General features: G+C 44.5%; 1 protein-coding gene across 1 annotated transcript in view; it reads right to left on the minus strand.

Annotated features, from left to right (window-relative positions):
• Positions 1–267: 267 nt before the first annotated feature.
• LOC146799494 (acyl-coenzyme A thioesterase 1-like) overlaps positions 268–23315 on the minus strand; it is a 29011-nt gene continuing 5963 nt past the window's right edge. Inside the window, exon 3 of the mRNA XM_085627060.1 lies at positions 268–3842. Within this exon, the coding sequence (XP_085483186.1) occupies positions 3243–3842 (600 nt within the window). The 3' untranslated portion in view covers positions 268–3242. The remainder of the gene's footprint in view (positions 3843–23315) is intronic.

The following is a 23315-nucleotide window of genomic DNA, read 5'->3' on the forward strand; positions in this document are numbered from 1 at the left end:
TTCATATCTTAGGTTTTATGACTTAGATCTGTAAAGCTAAAATAATAACGTTGAAATACGCAATATTTGACAATTTCCTTGACCTTTGTTTCTTGATTGCGACGATACAAACGGAAGACAGCTCGATGTGTTAATTTTGGTGCATTTGGCACGCGAGCTCAATCCAGACAGGGGAACGTCTCAGCTGGCCATCCTTTTGAAGTCGATACACTTTAGTACCATTAAGATGGGTAATAACAGCACCTATTACTGAAATCTCTAGAAATGTACTGTGTAAAAATACGTTTTTATTTATGGTTTTCCCAAGATTCCATTTTATTAACATCACAAACGATTAAGTAATTTAATTAAAGCAAACCATACTAAATCTTTAATGCATGAACAACCAGCTGATTATGATCATCCCTGTATTTACTATGAAAAGACTACCCGGGGTCAAATAGGTGGTGGAAATACTTACAACAAAATTAGAGAAAAATTAAACCAGCTACGAACCTGGGGGCATATTATCAAGCCATGCAATACATTTATCGCCGCTTTAGCGGCAGAAAACTGCCGCTAAAATGGCGATAATGGGCTTGATAATATGCTCTATGGAATTCCAATTGAAGCCCATGTTAGACGTCCTTCACATTTAAGCCCTTCTGTGCCACGCCCTTTCCCCCTCCTGTGCCGGGCGTTTCATTAGTGGGTGGGGTTCATGACGAGATAGTCTTGTCATGGGCACAGCGCGACCGTGCTCCATGACGAGACTATCTCGTCATGGGCACAGAAGAGGTTAACATGGGCTTCAATTGGAATTCCATAGAGCATATTATCAAGCCCATTATTGCCGTTTTAGCGGCAGTTTTGTGGCGCTAAAGCGGCAATAATTTTATCGCCTGGCTTGATAATATGCCCCTTCGAAAATTTTATTTGAAAATAATATACAGATGGCATGATAAAACATTCTTCTTAAATTAAGTATTAACATGCTTAAATATTCTCGTTTTCTCATCATAAAACATTCAGAGCTGTGAACGGAAACAGTCAATGTTGCTTCTACGAGGTACCCAATTTCCCCAATACTTTCTTTTTATAAACTAAGGATTCAGGGTCAGATTATTTCTCTTTTAAAAGGGTTTACTAAAATCATCCGTTGTTCTCCCAACGAGGTAGTGCTGCAAACCTACTTTTGTAATACTGCTCTTCATACTCCACCAGCAGGCAGGCTGCAAACAAAAGGACATAAGTAACTAAATGAATTTTATGGCTAGTGTTTAAGGCACGGAGTAGGCACAATTTGGCACGGATAGCTAGAAAACATTGTGCCAGTGGCTTTTGAGCTCGCTGCTTCAGTGCATGCCTACACAGCAAGCTAAAAAGGCATGACAAAAATCGCACGTTAATGAGCACATGTAGTTGTGGTTCATGCACATAAAAGCAAATGAATATACGTAAAATATAAATGTATCCATATGTACGTATATCCATGAATCCTTGTACTCAACTGTACAATCTATACCCTTTCCTCTCCACCTTTTGGCTGACAAAATGTCCTAGAATCAATCTTTACGACTGTTAAACCATGAATAGAGGATCAAAGCATAAAACAATTGTTTCCTCACAGAACACCACTACTGGATTATAATACATGAATTTCTGTTGTTGGTTATGTTTCTATAAACAAGGGAAGGAATTCTATGATTTTACTCAAAATAATCAAGAGGAAAAAATATATAACTATTTTAATGTACTTATTACCACTATAAAAATCCATGCACAATTATGTAAATTGTAGGTGGGAAATATTGTTTAGAATTTCTTGTGTTTAAAGGAAAATAAATCGAATTTAAAGAAATACTGGTGAAAAGGCTTCAGGATTAAAGGAATTGTGGAATCATGGAGATAAAACCGGAACGAAAGCATGGGAGGCCATTCCACTTTTTTTGACTACATGAACTGGGACTTAGCTCGAAGAGAATGATCAGATATGGGCTACTTAGATGTAAGTAAGATTGTTGACATCATAACACAGAATCATGTTGTCTACACTAATTAACCTTGATTTGGGTTCCTGGTAAGTGAACAAGACTACAAACTAGGAAAGTGACAGGAGACAAAGGTCGAACGATTGATGGCAAGGGATCCCAGTACAGTATTTGTGCACAAGGCCTCTTAATTTTCAGTGTCATTCTTGGTGACATCACATAAGAGCAGGACATTAAACAGAGGTATGCAGCAGAGCGATACTGCAAGGCAGTGACAAAATAAGGCGATGTCTCAGAAAAACACACATAGAAGTCAGACAGTTGACATAACATAAAATGGGGGAAGATGTTGGAGGCCACATATAGTAGACAGCTCTCTAAGTTATCTTACCTAGTTATCCCAATGTTTCCAAACAGTAGCTCAAGGCTGTGTTAAGAGACTGGAATGATGAGTTGACTAGCGAGTTCTCAAGAGGAAGCCATGTTTACACTTAAGTGGTTTCTATGGTCTAGAAGAAGAGGGGAGAGGATATACGACAAGCAGTGCATACATTGTAATAATAATTATTGAATGCCATGACCCTTATCAGGACACAACTACTAACCATTACACACATACAAGTGTGATCATTCAGACTATAACAGGCCACTCGGAGCTACAAGAATGGTATAGGTGGCAGGTATAAATAGTTCTAATAAATATTGAAGTATTAACACTGTTGCGGATTTCAAAATTAGACAGACAGCACCACCATATGGTGGACTGCAATTAGTGCCAGTGTTGAGAATTAAGTGCCGGTGCCAAGCACCGGAAACTACCAGCCCAAATTAAGCACTGGTGACAACTAATGCAATAGTACAGAGTTGAGAAGAGGAAACATTTTTTTTAAGGCGGCCTAAACTGCTTACCAGCAGGAGAAACGAGGGGACAACATCAGTGATGAACTAACAAATGGGCAACTACTAGAATATTCAGTGTATGACTAAAGTTTGTCTCTATGGTACAGAGTTAAGCAGCGAAACTATGCAACAAGAAATTAACTTAAATCAATGTCATGAAAGAATCAGATTCGACATGCTGCATGTCATACAAAAGCAATGTATGTTAGAAAAAAATTGTTGATTCTCTGCATTGTATTACAATAGTACCCAAATTCTCCGAACTCTAACAGTTTGCTTGGAAAGTAAATAAAGCACATCAGTCATTTCATTGCCATCAATAGTGGTGTTTAGCATTTAGGAGGAAAGAAACGTGTATTAATATCAGACCAATTATAGTTTGCCGGGTAAAGGTTCCTTATCCAAATGTTTGCGGAAAAAGGCTTGTATTTTCTTCCAAGCCCCCTCCTGTGCCCGAGAATGGGCTCCCGGTTCTCCTCCCCACATGACAGGCATGCCCACGAGCAAATGCATGGAGGCAGCACACATTGGAAAATATGGAGGCTCAATGTAATGCCCCGCCCCGGGGTAGACAACAACCTCTGGTCTTTTTTTTCCATGTGCCTCTAAAATGCCGGCAGCTGCATTAGCCATGAACTCACTCTTCCAATTCTGGTCATCCTCTCCGACAATGAAAAGGAATTTCCCTTTAGCCTTCTCGACTGGAATCAAACTTTTGCGGTTCTCTGGTGCCAAAGGGTCGTCCAAGCAGTTTACGATGTTTGCAATACCAGGCTGCGGTAAAGTGGCGCGCTTTAGCTCTCCGCCGATTGGGACTAGAACCAGATCTTTGTAATGTAGTGCAGCGCCGACAGTGGTGATAGCACCATTAATGGTGGCAGTCGCAGTTATTCCTTTCAGAAGAGATGCCATGCTGAGGACAAGGTCACCTCCTTTGGAGTGTCCGAGAAGCCCGATTCCTGGGCCCTTGACCTGGAGAGAAACACAAAAAGATTATACAACTTTTGGAAAAAGAAACATTATTGAAGCAAAAATAAAGACTGGGTGAGCGGAGGTTCAAAGACACTACTGGTGCCAGAAGTATCTTGTAGGAAAAAGGGGCCATATCATTTATACAAGCTAGGCACTACCAGTCTGCCCGTCTCACAATTTCTAACAAATGCAGCAGTTAACAGGGCAATAATGTGTTGTGGCAGACGAGTCAGGCTGCAGCGCTGAAGCCTTAGGTATGACATCTTTTTCTCACCTTTGGGAACGGCCGTCGGTTAGTTTCCAGGACCTATAAATCAGTTCTACTTCAGACCCAGACAGACTTAACGCAGCTTCAACGGGGATGGGAAACTGCAATAAACCGCGGCTTACACAATAAGGAATGGACCAGAATGCTGGAGCGTGTCCATACTTCATCACGCAATACCAGATTCTGTTGCACCCAGCTCAACTTTCTCCATATGTCATTTCTCACCACACAGTGGTTCAACGCGATACAGGGCACTGCTGACAAAGAGTGCCCCAGATGCAACAAACTAGATATTCACTTGTATGGGGATCACACAATACTGGGGTGTGGGGGGGACAGCAGACTTAGAGCACACAATAGACTGGGAAGATGGAAGTATGTCTTTAGGACCATCTCCCGCTTTGCAAACAATAGGCATGGGAGCTCGATTCTTGAACTTGGCTCTGGTTTGGGCCAGACGGGCCCTTGCCATTCACTAGAGGACCTCCTCACTGTAGGATTAACAGAGAGGTCGAGCACTGGGCAATAGTGGAGAAACCTACACTACGGGAGGACGAAAGAAGAGTTCTGCGACAACACCTGATCGAGGAGGACTGGGCCATTATGGGAGCTTTCGTGAGGGTGGTGGAAGAACTGTAGCTTCCCCTGCTCACAGACCAGGGCTCCGACAGACCCTGCGGAGAGGAGGTGGTGGAGGTGGAGGAGCACTGTTGCCGCGCCCCCCCCCCATGTGCCACACGACACAGGGATTGGGGGGGGGGGGGGGGGGGGGGGAAATAGGTGAACCTGGACAAACGCCTTTAGTTACGTTATAGTTATCTGTTATCATACTTTCGTCAAGGCAGACCCTCTTCCAATGTACCTACTCGGCTTTTCCCGGGGACAAATGTCCCCAAGAAACATAGTTACACTGGAAGAGGGTTCGCCTTGATGAAAATGTGACAACAGGCAACCCTCGACCCGGAGGAACCCTGACGTAACATTATAATGTAAAATATAGAAACAGCAGAAGGACACCAAGTAAGTGGTAATATAGTATGTATTAATGTTCTGCATAACCTCGCTTTTTTCAAAACTAACTCTTAATTTTTCATCATATTGACTGGAGGCAGTAATAAAGTAGAGTAGACCTACTAGTCAGATCTTTTTTACTTAGTTTAGCTTTACCCTCCACTCCCCTCCTTGTAAGATCATTTTTATAATTGTATATTACACCAAAAAAGTGCTCCCACGTAGCCGTAGGTTGCAGCACGCCCCAATCCGTAGCGGATCGGGATGGACCCGATGATGAAACCCTGGTGGGTGAGGGTTTTATAAGAAAAACAATATTTTTCTTCCTCTTTGGAGAGTTACGAGATGTTCCCCACTGGGTTCCCATTTTTGCACTCTAATTTAATCAGTATATTGACACTTATTTGATGTTATAACACATTTACCGACTAATTATGCCTGGGGCAAGAAGTGCAGCAAAATATGAACAGTTAGGGAAATCTACTACAGGTACACCAAAATACGAGGGCCCCCCCAGTCAGTTAAACTCACAACGGAATGAGACTGCTAAGAAAATGAGGGACCTCAGACGACAGGCCAAAATAGGCAAACAAGGGTTAACTATTGATACTTGACATTAGGTTAGCGCAGGTACAGTCGAAGAACCAAACCACCAAATTATATTTCAATGACGCACAGAGGATGTGCATATGAGGGCACTACAACAACAAGCATTTACAATGCAATAGGTCTCGCATTTGTTAAAGTTGCAGCTGTTGGCATTGAAAAATATGTTTTTTACTTTTTTATTTGCAGTAGATTAATATGATTTACATCGTGCAATTGGTTTTGTTATGATCCTGTGGCACTGGAGAACGAGTTAATGGGAAATAAAAAAAAGAGCCAGCCTCTGATGAAGGGAGCTACAGGGTACTGAGGAGAGCGGAGGGGCAAGATGACAAGGCTGGGGGGGGGGGGGGGTGGTACCATTAGGAGAGATGGCAGGGTGAGGTGAAAGGAGGAGTCAGGTATAAAGCAGCGACTGATGAAGGAAGAGCCAGGATAAAAAGGTAGAGCCTGTGAAGTGCTGGTGGGGAGTGTCACAATGAGAGACTGAAAGTTGCTGATGAAATAAGTGACAGGGTGAGAAATGGAGAGCCACTGGTGAAAGGAGGTACGGAATGGCGAGGGGAGAGATAGCCCATGAAGTACCAGAGGGGAGTGCTATTAGAAGACAGTGAAAAGCTGAGGTGAAAGGAGGAGTACACTAAGACGACGAGAGACTCTGGTGAATATAGGGACAGTGTGACAAGGAGAGCAGAGACATCAGTGAAGTAGTGGTAATGTTTTTATGCAGGTTATTTTATTTGCAGTGAAGGTTTTGTTTTTAGTAAATTAGAGTTACAGCTATTGAGGCTGTAAATAAAGTGATCGGCGCTCAGGAGACAGCAGGAAGGGAAGTAGCTCACGGTGAAGTAGGGGTGGGAAGATGAGAGCCTGGGACAGAAGATCAAGTTGAGTTAACAGTGAACACCGGGAAGGGCGGGTGATCTGGGTACGGGAGAAAAAACAGCTGTTGGCCCAGCAACTTCGGAAAACCAAATCAATTTGTTTGCCAGTGTGAAATAAAGAAATGCAAATACATAGTGAAAGCGACTCCGTTCTTAAACAATGAAAGGCGTGTTTAAAGTCAAAGCGTTGCCATTTAGAAATAAATGAAGATGCGAGGCGATGCAAATTGCTCGCTGCCACACCTCCCTGTGCATTTTCCGATATGTTTACTTACTTCAGAGAGTAAGAGTCGAAACAAATAAGTGGGTAAATGAGTCTTTTGGATCGGACAACAACATTTTAAAATCCTCATCACGTGCAGCTAAAAATCACAAATAAAAGCATGGATGCAAATCAAGATACAAACAATCCCAATCATCATTTGTCTTGCACATTTAATTTCTGATAGCTACATTTTTTTTTTTTTTTTATAAATTGCAACTTCCAAGGGAAACAAAATGGTAATGTTTTTCTTGTGAGAGGAGGAGTGGGTAGAGCTTCGGAGGTACACTGATTGGGGGGCAGACACTGTGCGTCTGAAGCAGTTGATGGATGTTGGGCACTCTCGGCTCACCGAAAGCGCGTTCAGTCAGAAACAAAGTGTGAAACATCTATTGCATTGAGGGGAGGAGCGGGTGGTTCTTTGTAGCTACACTAATCGTGGGGCAGGCGCTGTGCGTCTGAAGTGAGGTGGAAACAAATTGTGAAAAACATCTATGGCATTAAGGGGAGGAGCGGGTGGAGCTTCGCAGGCGCTGTACGTCTGAAGCGGAGTTGATGGGTGTCGGAGCACCAAAAGCACGTTCAGCCAGTAAACAAACATGAAAATAAAGCCTAAGTCACACCCGATGTGCACAATACATTCCTTACAAAAGAATATGAATTAAGGATTTGTGCAGTGTGATCCCTGAGCAAAAAACCACGAGCGTGCCCACAGGCAACGGCCTATCGCCAACAAATAATGATTTAAAAACCCTGAGTTACGTGCCTGCGAGTGAAACGGATGCCATACTACAGAACAACAAGTAGTCCCTAAACATCGCATACCTAAAGTGCAAAGTAATGAAACTGTAGTTGGTCGGTGCGGCTTCTGATAAAAACGGAAGTGACTAATAGGAGCAGCAACCAATAGGGAGGCCGGAAGTGACGACTGACGCATTAATAACCAATTGCAAGAAGCAGGCGGGATTACTGTCGCTATATGGATTACTGGATGTCTCGGAGAGACAGGGCATGCGTGCAGCCTAGGTGAGACCCAAAAACTGCAGTTCGGAAGCTACCTTAAATACACGACTTGACCGATGGACATTACATAGGGCCTGATTTAGAGTTTGGTGGTTATCACATCCACCTTTTTAGGATATAACGCACTTGCAAGTGGCGGAAGGGATAATTGCCACATGCGTGACGGAGAACTCATCCGCCAAACATTAAATCAGGTGCTTAAGTTTGATAAACTGGGCACAAAATATGCAAATTATGAAGGACTGATTATGTGAGGATGAGAAGACACAATCGGTCTCTCAAGCCTGATGCAAAGAGATATGCTTGATGAAAAGAGATCTATACATAAGACGTTATGTACCCCATTCTGTTTTAGTTTTATTGGTACTGATTAATGAACTGCAAAGATTGTATCTCGAGAGGAGACAGACGAACGCACTAAATGTCTAGAGATTAAGATACCCTAATATGAGGAAGTCAAAGAGGGTCATACAGAGTACTGATAAATAAAATGGTGGAAACAGCCAATGCCTTCTTCAGGATATATAAATATAATCATAACCATACTTGAAGTAAACTTCTTTTTAAGAAGACAGCTTTAAAAGGACTATTACCAATTCGAGTTTAAGGGACTAGGTCTAGAGTAAGAAATCAGTAGATTAATGGTTGCTGCAGTCCACTTAGATGTTGAAAGCAACATATGCAAAGAGTCCTTGGGCGCGCAGTCACAGGGTACCAGTGCGGTATTACCAGCTACTGCCCAATACAATTGAAGGAACAATAGAACTACCAGGATGGGACACATTCTTGGCCAAGAAGCGGGGAAGCAGACCTGGGCGATGCTCATCTTCGGCAGCAGTGTACACTAATGCTTCCATGACCCTTTCCACCTCTCGCCTACTGGATGAAGTCGCTGAGCTTTTCTCTCTCGTAGGAGAGATATGAGGAATGCCTTGTTGAGCTCTATTCTAAGATCAGCAATCCTGCTCTGGGCTGGGCAGTGGCAATAATGTCCAGTCTCAGCACACGTAACACCACAAGTCTTCACGGAGGAGCAGGGCCTGGAGCTTGTGGCTTACAGTAAGGCTGTTAGTCAGCACACCAAGCAGGTTGTTTAATGTTACATCGCATCCCGTTGTAATGCAGGCCTTTACCAAGCATGCGTTACAACTAGGGTGACCAGACATCCCAGATTTCCCAGGACAGTTCAGGCTTTCCTTAATTTTAAGTATATGTGCTGGTTTTTGGAACAAAGGTCAATTCTTACAGAAAGGAGTATTAAAAGCTATGCTCACCTTAAGTACATGGTTTCTATTTTCTAGACAGAGCAGGAATTCGTCTGCATGCCTGGTGCAGCAGATAGTGAGACAGAGTGTGGAGGAGGGCAGGGGGGCTCAAGGTAGAGGTCATGCCATAGCTAATGTTAGTTATGCATAGCTTTTAAACGTGTGGCATATATATAGACACATATTTACTATTTTTCTGTGTGCGTGCGTGAGCATGCGTGTGTATTTTTTTTACAAGGCTACACAAAAATCGGGACAGGCCAGACTTAAAGGTAAGGCTAAGGCTTTTGTCTTACTTTTATGGCTGGTCTGTCTCGTTTTTCTTCTTCTCAAAATCTGGTCACCCTAGTTACAACCCGAATACCATTACAGTGCAAACCTTTTCCACGCATATTACAGTGCAAACCTTTTCCACGCATATTAAGTCAACGAATATGCCTTTACCACGCATGCCTTTACAACAAACTTCGTTAAAAAAGCATGTTTGATAAAAGCAAATGCGTGGTTACCGTTTGCCTGACCTTAAACTCTAATCACGGTCCCTGGCGCACCCCACGCCAGCCCCTCCAACCCTTTCAAAAATAAAATACGGTTCCCCTGCCATTAACCCTTACCCCAAAGCAAGTCCCCTGGCCCCCAGCGCTACCCCTGCGCCCAGCCCTATCTATAGCCAAAACACTACACATGCGCAAGTCCCCCCGCCCTTTCCCTACCCTAAACCACTACCCCTGTGCGACCTCCCTGCCTCCAGCCCCTAAAATAGTAGCCCCCCACACCCCAAGCCCAATGCCACTTACCTCTCTCCTCGTGGTTTGTGCGGTGCATGCAGCTTGTCTGACAGGAGTAGTGCATGTTGTTGTGAGGATGCTGAAGAGTCTCAGTTTCCTCTAATGAAGCGAGTAGCCAAACACAGCTGTTTCAACCCTTATGTCTATATTTTTTTTACTACGCATATGCTTTTATCATACATACCTTTACAACGAAATTCGTTGTAAAGGCATGTGTGGTAAAATCATATAAGTAGTAAAAAATGCGTAGTAAAATCTACGCATTGTAACACATGCATTGTACAGACCATCCAGGATTTCGCGATTTGCCGCGAAATCGGCACTTTTGTAAAAATGCCGCGATTTTTACAAAAGTGCCCGCAAAATCGGCACTTTTGTAAAAATGCCGCAATTTTTACCAAAGTACTACACTCGTCAAACGTTTATTGCTTACTCGGAAACACATGAGCACATCAAAGTATGTATTTCAGTGTCAGCACATTTCCAGTTCATGTGCTGTTTGAAAGAAATGCTTCATTCTACCGTCTGTGGCCTAAACCTTCAACCGCTGCTTAAATTAAAAGTCAGACGAGATCAATACAGTTTTGTTTCACTGCTCAAGAGAAACTCTTATAAACATAATAGCGCCTCACCTGCCAACTCCCCAGTGTCAGAATCCATCAGGCGGGAGAAGAAAACAAATGAAGCCTTCCCTGGCCAGACACCTCAGTGCCAGAGAAATGGTTGTCAAAGGCCTCGGAGAGCGCAAGGCGCCTCGAGATTTCCCCTCAGAGCAGCGCAAGGCACAAATGTTCCTAACCCTGCCTGATAATCAGTCAAAGGACATTTTCATTCCAGTGAATTCTAAATGGGTTAAAAATGGGAAACAATAATGTGTACTCAGCGTGGAGAAAAACCCTTTGAGATATCGGAACGAAGACCGTGCCAATTATCTAAAAACTATGAATATTTCCTTTGTCCGGCTCTTTGAGTCCGGTTATCTGTCGCCGCAGCTGCGTTTTTAATTTGGAGAATTTGAACATGTGGAAAAGGCCATGGTTGCCTATCTAGCGCTGCTGATGAATGTGACACCTTTGATCATTTTTAAAGGAAATTTACACCGTGTCTGTCAGATTTTCACAAAAAGGAAAAAAAAGCAGTAAAATGCAAAGGCTACAAAGAGCATGTTGAGAATATTGCACTCAGCTTGTTATTGGCTTTCTGGCATGCATTCGTTTTTCTGCACTCTCTTCTCACGTGCATCTCATTCCATTTGAAAACTGACAGAGCACTCGGTCTGCTTAAATTGAAAATTTATCTTTTCTGAATCAAAATTACAGTGAAAATTGCTCCATGCTCACCGAAGCACAACAAATTCTGTAACAATAATGAGCATTATGTCAATCGTAAAATTCATCCAGAAAAAAATACACAAGATACATGGCTATTTCAAAGTACTAGAATGTTGCTAAGCTTCTGAACATTTCTGATAAGCTATCATCATTTCGTTATTCGCATAGAGACATTGACATGGAATTTGGACAAAGACGCCATTTTAACTTAATCCGATCGCAGGATCGTGTCACTTGTAAGTGTGTAGGTTGCTTTCTTTTTGGGCACACGAGGCACGCGGCGGGCCCTGGAGGGCATAATTTTTTTTTTAATCACATATATGTAGCCTTGAAGCCAAACACAGTCTCTACATTGTAAATAAACCAAATCTACATCGCTTCATGTTGTTAAATACTTCAAAAAACGAAGATATCTGTGTTTGTTGTAGGAAAAACTGCAAACTAAAATGCCGCAAAATTGCCGCTAAATTTCCATATTTGTGCTGCTAAATTTCCATATTTGTGCCGCTAAATTTGCTAATCCATGCCGCTATATCCTGTGGGGTCTGATTGTAACACTTGCGTTGCAATGTCTGTTTCCTGCAGTCTACCTTCTATCAGGTCACAGAAGCAGCAGATCTTTTCTTCATTCGTGGCATTTAGTCCCTACTGCAGCAGAAGAGACAGGCACGTTTCCTGCCTCTGGTTTAGCCCTTTCTCTGCGAATTTCCACAGACCTTCTTTAAGTTAAATAGTGAACTCCGATCTTGCTCACAAACCATTCAAGGAACCTGACCAGTAAACGTTATATGCCTACTATGGTGTCCTAGTGATCCCATAATGTCCACTGTGCAGTTTATTGGAGGTAGTTACTGGGCTCTTGTTTCTCGGGTGAATGTGAAAAATACAGAGGATATGAACGAGCACTGAATGTGCGTTATAGAAGTCAACCCCTTGGTGAATGTAATGCTGGAACTTGCTTGATCTGGGTAAGATGGACAGAAAGAAACCTTCTGTTCATTAAAAAGGATGTGAATCAAAATCAGGTAGAAACATTTGGCTTATCGTGAGAGGTGGACAGGACAGCAGCAGAGGGGGCATTTAGGGATAGGAGACAGACTTCTAACTACCATTAATCCTAAAAAGCAAGAATCCGAGTTGCATGTCCATTTCTATTAATCCATCAGGTCAGTTTGTAATTGAGTGTTGATCACAGATTGTTTCTCTCCTGACTGGTGTTATACTTCAAAAATACCAACATGTGTTTTTCCCAAATACACAATAGACTTTTTTTAGGGCTCAGTGTCATCTACTCTCACGAAAGAGTTCAAAACTTTGCAAGAATATTCTTGATAAGGCCTCCAATAAACGGTTAGGCCCTCAGTTAATGATCCTGATGAATCTTATTATTCCATAGATTCTAACCTATTCATATGGTGAGTGTCTTGAGATAATATTCTGAACAGTACTACCAGCTTTGCTTTATGAGGTGTTGCCTTTTATTTTCCACCCAAACACACCACTGGGACTCCACAGTGTTTAGACAGAGCACCACACTACCACTTTCACGGTCAAGGGTCCTCATTTAATCTGAAGCGGTTTCATCCGTCTTTCAACCAGATCGATCATGCCTACTTGCCGACCATTTTTTCAGACTAGTGAGTACGTGAGAATATAAGGAGTCTTAGGATTCAGTACCATTCACTAACTGAGGTAAATACTGTGACTGAAGCATTGGAATTCAAAAATTTCCTGAACAGATATTTCGCCTTGAAAAAGTTCATTCTGTGTTTGGACGAAACACGTGTTGGTTGTGTGAAGTGTGACATCAATCAGGAGGAAATAAATGTAGCTCATGCCATTCATGCCTCCAAGACACTCAATTCACCAGCACGCTTCATTTCTCACTCTGAATGTATCAAAGCACTTATACAACACCAAATTTTACAAAATATATATGTATTTTAATCCATAAAATCCTGTCTATTGGTACAATTTATATCACCACAGTATATTAAAAACACTTGAAAACGACATACCACAAAAGACATAATTCTCAATAATTACAATTTCTCTAAAGGAGAATGAACACAGACAATGAACTTTGTCATGTAGATGTTAATTTGGATCCCTTATAAACAGCAGAGGGCATGGATCTAAATTCCCGGTCTCTATTTGGCTGCTGAATTGTCTAAATTTAACAAAAAAAGGTTAGGCGTCGACACGTTTCAGTGGTGCATTCTCAATAGGACCACCTACATAAGGAAATGTAAAGATATTTTCTCCTTAAAATGGCTTTAATCTCACCGGTGCATTTGCACTTCAGTTCGGTCCAACACATCCTGGATTGGGGTTACACAAAGGAGACAGGGGGTATTATGACTCTTTCTTGGGATATTTCTACCTTTTTAGACCTGTACACGATAGAGGGAATCGTGCATAAGAACTGGGGTCTAAGAGACCAGAATGGTGTCATGACAAACACAGGCTGGGAACGGCAAAAAACAATGGCGTATAACATCCCTGTCAATAACAGATTTAGCTCTCTGGACTTGGTAGACTTACTAAATCTCAACAACAAAAGGTCCATCAACAACAAGCATTGGCATAGCCAATAGGTCTCGCCTTTGGGACCTTATAAGTGTTTATCCATTCAACAGTTGATGTTGTTGCACCAAAGATATTGTGCCCGATAAATAAACACTTGTAAATCTCTCTCCCTTTCATGTAAGGCAGCACAGCATCTTTCGTAAAATAGGAAATTAGCACCCAATACTTCATTGTGCATTACACCATTGTACTTCACAGCAAGCAAGTTAGGAATGGGCCTGGTGCACTAAAAAGTAAAACATTGTCTAACCTGCCTGCAATTGAGAAATATCCCAAACACAGGGATTCTACGCCCAGAAACCTGGTTTGACCTCAAATGCCTGGTGATTGAGGACACCTCGTGGTAGTGCTGTCAGCAACTGGAATTTTACCAGCAGCAGTCTAAGAAATCGCAAGCTTGGAGTGCCGTGACTGCGGTTAAATACACAGCCTCTGTTGGCTCGTCGCCCAAGGGAAAGTTCTTGTACCAGCTGCGCAGAACTCAGCTCTTGAAATGTGAGCACCGGAAACCGCTTCCCCCACCATTACTGAGTTTAAACTGCACCCAAACGTATTTGGAATTTAAGTCCGGTGCTTTTTTATCTTCGTTTTGAGTGGGAAAGCTGCACTGTGTTCTTTACAGTTCCATATCAGTTCAACCAGTTGTGGGCGTTTTTTTACAAATCACTGCTACTGTTTGGGGGAGTTCAGTTGGTTCATTTTTTTAAACGAAGGCCATGAGTCAGATCACACACACGTTTGTAAAAGGAATTGACGATGTCCTGAAACGGGAAGCTAAAGCATTGTAACAGGGGATTTGGGTATTGTGGAACGCTATATATTCTGTGCTTTCAATAAGTGTTGTGAAGTGTTTTCTTTAGTGCAGTGTGCAACAGTGAGTGTATTATGAATATTCTGGGGTATGGTGCCACCTGGTGGAAAATTTAGAACACAGCAGTCGGCTTCTTCGTAAACAACCAACAGCCAAGGCGTGATCGAAGAAGTATTTTTAACCACCTTACGTCTTTTCAAATCAACCCAAATATTTGATTTGTGTTATTACGGTCACAACCACAGTTAAAATAATGTTATTTTAATTTCATTACAAATAGCATTTTGTAAAAGCAGTCACAGTTCAAAAACAAGCGTGGGCGCCTCGTGCTGAAAAGAGGCAGCAGGGGGAGGGGAGAGAGGAGGGCACCTGCGCTTCCCTTGTGGGAACGAGAAAACATATGTGTCATGCCCAGACCAGGGGCACTAGGACCCTGGGGCAAAGGGCAGAGACTAGAGGACACTGGACACCAGTTCCGGAGAGGGGGGGGGGGGGGGGGGGGGGGGAAGGACAGGGGCATTCCAGGGCAGGACCTCAGGACGAGAGGTCAGGGTCCACGCACGAGACAAGTAACGATAATAAAGAATACCTGGAACGATCTGGTGTGTCTCGCGTAGTCTGTGGGATCGGGAACATGACAACTGGCGCCGAAGGTGCGTGATCGTGTGCCCAGCAGAAGAAAGAAGAGCGGCGGTCCGCCGGGTCGAAGGACAAGTCATCGAGACCAGGAGCCCACCCTGGCTCGTGTGTGCGGCTACAGAAGGAAACACGACGCGTGAGCCCACCCCGGCCGACATCGAGCGAAAGAAGACTGTGCTGCATCACCCGGTAAGGAGACTGGGAAAGCCGAGTGAACGCGCGCTGTGAACTGCTTGCAGTGCGAAATATCGCGAGAAGAGGGCAGAAGTCAGCCAGAAAGAGGGACAATCAGCATTCAGAAACAGCGTGCGGCCATTTTGAAGTCAGGCAGCGCCCTGATTAGAGGACAAAGTATCGCGAGACCACCAGCGGCCATTTTGAGGTCAGGCAAACAGACCAATAAAAAGACAGAACAGCGCGACGGCTATTTTAAAGTCAGGCAAGGAAAGAAAAGTGCCAAATACAACACTAAAAAGAGAAAACAAGCATTGGCAATGACAAATGAAGAAACAAGCAGAAAACAAGCTTTGGCAAAGGCAAACAAAAGGAGAAAACAAGCACTGGCAAGGACAAATAAAGAAACAAGAAGCAGAAAACAAGCTTTGGCAAAGGCAAACAAAGAGGCAGCAATAAAAGAAAAAGATGGCAGAAAAACAAAGTGCGCAATATCGTAGACCATTACCATTTAATCCATCAGAGCCACAAGCAGGAATACGATGGGAGAAATGGATCAGGCGTTTTGAAAAGGTACATGGAAGCGACGGATGTGACAGCAGCGAAGCAACTAGGCCTATTCCTAAACCTAGTAGGGGATGAAGTTGAAGACCTATTAGTGACACTACCAAAAGAGGAGACTACCACCTATGACAAACTAAAAGCGTGTCTGACAAACAAATTTGACCCGCAAAGAAATGTCGATTTCGAGCGATATACCTTCACGATCGTTTTCCAACAACAAGATGAAACGCTGGATGATTTCGCAACGAGACTGCGAAAGCTTGTAACACACTGTGAATTCGACAAATTCGATAACGAACAAGCCATCAGACTGCGCATCATAGAGGGCTGCCGTGACACGGAATTTCGCGCAAGAATTCTAAAGGAGCCAACGTCCTTAGAAAACATCCTATCACTAGCAAGAGCAGAAGCAAGAGCGACAGCACAAGCAAAGGAACGATCAGTGGACCAAGTGCACCGAATGACAAACAACAACCGCACAAGTGGATGGAAGAAAGACAGAAATGACCAGACAGTGAAGAAACGACCAGAAGGAACGTGCTACAGGTGCGGACTTGAATTTCCACATCGGGGTCCGTGTCCGGCGTTTGGTCAGACATGTCGGAAGTGCAATGGGAGAAATCACTATGCCGGTGTGTGTAAAGGAATGCAATTCAGGAACGATAGAGGAAGAACAGAAAGACCACGAGCATCAGCAAGCAGGCATGTCCGACACGTTGAAACAGGAATAAGGAGCTCCTCAATAGAATGCGAAGAAGAAGAAGAAAAAGAAGAGGTACCCACGGGACGACTATATCTCATGTCGGATGTCACTACCGAACAAGCTGAGGAGGGTGAAAGCGGAGAAAGCATATGTCTGGTAGACAAAAGCAAGATAAAAAGGACAGAATCGGTGACAATAGGAGTAGGGTCACACAAAGCAAAGTTTGTCCTAGACAGTGGCGCAACATGTAACATCATGTGTGTATCGGAATACGAAAAAATGAAAATAAAGCCAAGCTTGAGGCCGTCCCGAGTTGAAGTATTCACCTGGGGGTCGCGGACACCAGTAACAAACATGGGGAAATTTACAGAAGAACTGACATACAAAGACCAAAAGACGAAGGAAGAAATTCATGTGTTAATGGGTGACATCCCAGCGCCATGCCTATTGAGCAACATCACAGCTCAGATGATGGGTCTTTTTGAAATGACTTACAACATATCAGATAAAAGAAGCATCCTGAATGAATACCCCAAACTACTGCAAGGCTTAGGGAAGCTAAAAGGGCGGCAAATAACACTACACATTGACGAAACAGTAAGGCCGATAGCGCAACATCGGAGGGTACCAATACACCTGCAGCCGCAGGTAGAAGAGGAATTGGATGCATTACTAAAGCAAGACATCATAGAACGAGCAGAAGGACCTACGCCATGGGTTTCACCGATCGTGGCCGTACCAAAGAAAGATACGTCAAAAATAAGAATCTGTGTTGACATGAGGATACCAAACAAAGCAATTGAACGCGAGAGACATCCCGGACCGCACCTTGATGATATGATCAGCTGTCTAACAGGCATGAGGCGGTTCTCTAAACTAGACCTGTGCAAGGGATACCACCAGCTAGAACTAGATCCTCAGTCTCGATACATCACAACGTTTTCCACACACCTAGGCCTGTTCAGATACAAATGTTTGAGCTTTGGTGTATCATCGGCTGCGGAGATATTTCAAGAGACAATACGACAAGTAATAAGACCGGTAAAAAACAGCCCGAATTACAGCGATGACATTCTGGTGTTTGGAAAGTCAAACGAGGAGCACGACAAAGCGCTAAGAGAGGTATCCTCTCACTTAGAGCAGGCGGGTCTGACACTAAATAAAGAGAAATGTGAGCTGGAGCGAGACGAACTAGTATTCTTTGGCCACATCTTCTCCAAGAAAGGAATGCGGCCGGATCGCAACAAGGTAAACACGCTGGAAAGAGCACAACAACCAAGTGATGTGGCAGAAGTGAGGTCATTTCTTGGCCTGGCCAGCTACTGTGCAAGGTACATTCAAGACTTCGCTACTGTAAGTGCACCGCTGAGGGAATTAACAAAACAAGGACAAAGTTTCGCATGGACTGAAAAATGCAGCAAAGCGTTTGAGGAGATCAGAAGCGCCGTAACGGCAGTAGATCACCTAGCATACTTTGATCCGAGACTGTGCACTGAACTGACCGTAGATGCTAGCCCAGTGGGGCTAGGGGCAATACTGGTGCAACACCATCCAGGAAAAGACTCCCCAAGGCATGTAGTAGCATATGGAAGCAAAAGCCTATCGGATGTCGAAAAAGGATACTCCCAGCCGGAAAAAGAGAGCCTGGCGGTAGTATGGGCATGTGAACACTACCACATGTTCATCTACGGAAAACCTTTCACAATAATAACAGATCACCAAGCAACAATATACGGAAATCCAAATGCAAAAATACCACCCAGGATAGAGAGGTGGGGAATACGGCTAATGGACTACAACTTCAAAATAATACACAAACCAGGGAAGGAACACAATCCGGCTGATTATGTGTCAAGGCACCCCCTGCCACAAGCGTCTCAAGTAACAACAATGGCAGAGGAATACCTAAACTTTGCACTCAAACTCAACACACTGGCAACGATATCAATGGAAGAACTGGAACAGGAGACAGGGAAAGACCTCACCATGCAAGCAGCAATGAAAGTGACGAAACAGCAAAGGTGGAGGCACGTCAACAACAACAACAACTGGGAAGCAGGTGTGAGAAAAGAAGAACTGCTTGCATTCAAAAAGATCAGCGAAGAACTCTCAGAAAGCGAAAATGGAATAATGATGAGAGGCACCCGAATTGTAATACCGCAAACTCTGAGGAGAAGGACAGTAGAACTGGCACATGAGTCACATCGAGGGATTGTGGCAACCAAAAAAATGCTACGAGAAAAAGTGTGGTTCCCAGGACTGGACAACATGGTGGAAGACACCGTGATGCACTGCCACATCTGCCAAGTAACAGGGCCCCCATCAAAGCCGGAGCCACTGCAAATGTCCAAACTACCATAGGCAGTGTGGACAGAACTGGCGGCTGACTTCTATGGACCTCTGGAGACAGGAAATTACCTGCTGGTAATAGAATTCTCCAGATTCCCAATAGTGAGGCAGGTAGCATCAACGTCAGCAAACGCAACACTGCCAGTCCTGGATGACGTTTTCGCAGCATGGGGCTCACCACAGACACTGAAGACGGACAATGGGCCCCCATTTTCAGGCGAGGAATTCAAAATGTTCATGGAATACCTCGGGATCAATCATCGACGAATAACTCCCCTATGGCCACAAGCAAATGGGATGGCAGAACGGTTCATGGGGACAATCAAAAAGGCAATACAAAGAGCAAAGTTGATGCATATCTCAATAGGACAAGCTCAGTGCCAGGTCCTAAGGGACTATCGAAACACCCCTCACAGCTCCACAGGAAGGTGCCCCGCAGAACTGGTGTTGGGGCGATCAAGCAGGACGAGGTTACCACAAGTGAAAGAAAAGGAAAGCATGGAGCGACAAGACATAGCAACGAGAGACACCGAAGCGAAAGGAAAGATGAAGGCATATGCTGATCGGAGAAGACACGCGGCAAGCACAAAGATAGAAAAAGGAGACACCGTGGTAGTACGGCAGAGACAAGTGCGAAAGTCAGACAGTGTTTTCTCAAGGGACCCAGTGACAGGAGTGAAAGGGCCAATGATAACGGCTTCAGTAGGGCCATACCACATCACTCGCAACAGCTCGCACCAGAGAATTGAAATTAAAAGAAGAGGAGCTGCCAACACATGGGCTGAAGGAAGAGACACATGAGGAGACAGCTCCAGTGGACATCAGAACGCAACGACCAAGAAGAGAATGCAAGAAAACAAAAAGACTAATTGAAGAAATGTGAGAAGACAGAGGTCCGTGGAGACTCTCTCTCTAAGGACGAGAAGCAAAAAAAATAAATAAATAATAATAATAATTTTGTTTGCAACAAGGGGGGAGATGTCATGCCCAGACCAGGGGCACTAGGACCCTGGGGCAAAGGGCAGAGGCCAGAGGACACTGGACACCAGTTCCGGGGAGGGGAGGGGGGGGGACGGGGGACAGGGGCTTTCCAGGGCAGGACCTCAGGACGAGAGGTCAGGGTCCACGCACGAGACAAGTAACGATAATAAAGATTACCTGGAACGATCTGGTGTGTCTCGCGTAGTCGGTGGGATCGGGAACACGACAATATGTTACCAGCGGGAGCTAGCAAATATAGGTTGCCAAAGCTCGCTCCAGCAAGGGAATCGCCAAACGTGCACGCGTTGCCATTGAAGGCAATAGAACGCGTGCATATTTTTGGCTGAAAGGCTGTGCCGATGACTAAAGGTCTTTTGCCTATGCAGCGCATGCGCGCTACGTAGGCGAGAGACCTAATAACAACAAGCATTTGCAATGCATTAGGTCTCGCATTTACGCGAGTTTGAGCTATTGACATTGCAAATAACAATGCCTATTGGCATTGTCATTTACAATGCCAATAGCTTTAACTCGTGTAACTGCGAGACCAATTGCATTGCAAATGCTTGTTTAAAGAGAAGTCGAAGGCATACCGCTCTGATTCCTGCGGAGAGGCCTGTAACGTGGATGTCTGCATATTGCTCTTAGAAATACGGCAATAATTACTGTGCACAAAGGGAACTTGCGAACTTAGTTATCTCCCGGAAAAGGAAAATCTAACCTCCTGCATCGAACGTTAAAGAAAAAAAAGCATTGGCATAGCCAATAGGTCTCGCTTTTCGGACCTTATCAGTATTTAGTTATGCAGCACAATATCCTTGGTGCAACAACATCAACTGTTGCATGGCTAAACACTTATTAGGTCTCAAAAGCGAGACCTATTGGCTATGCCAATGCTTGTTTTGTTTGTGGGAGCAGGCAGGCAGTCCCTCCAATAACACTGGCGAAAATCAAAAACTATTTTTGTCCTCAAAAGCAGATATTACCATAGTAGTTCCTGTCACTGAACGGAACTACTTCGTATGGAAGTGCCTGCGCCTGTAATTGTAACTGAGCAGATTCGGTCACCCTCGGTGGCTTTACCCAATGGCTGGAGGGGCCGACCTCTGCCCCAGGCTTTGACGGGCAATAGAAATATGTGGATGACAGCTGAAAAATGGACAAATAGGGTAGGACCAAAGCGCCTATATGTAAATATATTATATTTAATTACAGTCAAAGGAAAAGGTCTTTGCCAACATCAAACCTACAAATCTTCTGCTATACACATCTGTAGATGGAGGGCAAAGGGGCCTCGGGAGCGGAAAATCCGCCACTCACACCTCCCACCCCCCCTAGCACATCCAGGCAACTAAGAGCCATGGGGACTTAAACTATGAATGCTATTGGCGTGGTTTCCTGGCACACACAAAAGCATAAAGCTCGTCGTATCAGATCATCAATTGAAGCAGCGCACACCCTCCCGATGACTTCTGTGCGGAGCAGACGATTTATAACCGGGCTGGCAGGAACTCAGCATTACAGGGACATCTTTACCCAATAACAACCATCAACAGTGCCCAAAACACATGCGTGAGGGTTTCGAAAGAGCCATTGATGTCACTTACATAATTAAAACGAAATCAATATTTTTGTCCTGCTATGGTGACAAAATTGACTGCAACTTTGTTAGCAGCTATTTTTTTTAGCTCTTATCACGATCATTTTGTCCTTCGTCCCGGTTACCAATGTTCCATCCACTAAGCCTGCTACAAGCCAGTCCCATGCCTTTCCTGTGAAGGAACTTCTACCGTCACGAAACCGTGTGCAATTAATTAATTAATTGGAACATACCGTATTTAAAAATGTCTGGCAAGAAAAAACTAACGGGCAAACATATAACCAAATTGGAGTCCATACCTGGGGCTTTCAGTAGAGAACAGCCACTGTCCAAAAAAAAGAGTCAGTAGCACTTGCCCAGTATTTAGAAACCGGCGGCCTTAATAAGCTTCAAAGAGGGAGTCCATAGTAAGCTCCACTGCCCGTCTAAAAAGCTGAAAGACGTATGAGGGGTAACCGATCTTGTGCTTCCGGAGATCATTGTCTGGACTCCTATGCACCTTAGTATTTAACTGTGTATACATTAAGCATTGGCAGTGAGTGTTTCCCACGGTTAAATTGCCTTTGGATGAATATTGCGAATTTTCCCCTATTTTGGGCCACTACTACCTCACTCTTCTTTGCAAACGTATAACCAACAAGGAGCTCGCAGGCAGCACTCACAGTGTGCGCCGGAAGCTGTAGACACAAGGTACGCCGGGAGCTGTAGTTCGTTCATTCCCGGAAGTGGGTGCGGGACACCTACGAGGCTGGGCCAACCAGGCAGCTGCTATGGATTGGGAGTGAAGGGGAGCGGCTGGTGCAGCAGTGACCGGCTGCGGCGATGGAGGTGTGCAGTGGCCGTCTGCCGGGTGACAGCAGGTGAGGAGAGACAGAGACTGTCATGGTGGGAGTGGCGCGGCCGTGTCTTAGGGTGCCCCGGTCTGTCTCCCTTGAGAGGCATCTCGGTGGCGAGGTGTGTGCGCGCGCGTTAGGCAGCCGTGGATGCGGTGAGGGGGTCGGCAGCGGCGGGGTGTGTGCGCGCGTGTGTGTGCGTCTGCGCAAGCGCGTCCACAGACCCCGATTGCTGCGCGTGCCCCGGTCTGTCTCCCTTGAGAGGCATCTCGGCGACAATAGGTCTCGAGAGCGAGACCTAAAAATGAGGATAAACAGGGAAATATACAGCAAGTTAAGCCCCAAATGAAGGGAGAGTTGATGGAGGGAAATAACACCACCGACAAGACCTCTGAGACTCTCGCTAGAACCTGCACCCCTAGCCCTCAGAGTAAGATCTATTGGGCTCATGAAAGTAGTCCAGGGGAGGGGCCAGGGAACTACGACAAGGAGAGGCGCAAGCCCTACACCAGGTAAATTGTACCCCCCAGACCTTGTCAGCTATAACAGACGAACTACAGAACACACAGATTCTTTCCTGGAATGCAGCAGGTCTTAGCTCAAAATTGGACTTCCCAGATTTGGGAGAATATATAGATAAACATGAGCTATGCCTGTTCCAGGAAACATGGTCAAGGACAGAACTACATAGAGTGGGCTATGCTACATATAGCATCCTGGCTGTCCAGGGGGAGACCCTCGGGGGCCTATGCACTTGGGTCGGTGTTCACATGGGATGTACTGCTAAAATGC

Source organism: Triturus cristatus, chromosome 9 (genome assembly GCF_964204655.1).
Source record: "Triturus cristatus chromosome 9, aTriCri1.1, whole genome shotgun sequence".
NCBI lineage: Eukaryota > Metazoa > Chordata > Amphibia > Caudata > Salamandridae > Triturus > Triturus cristatus.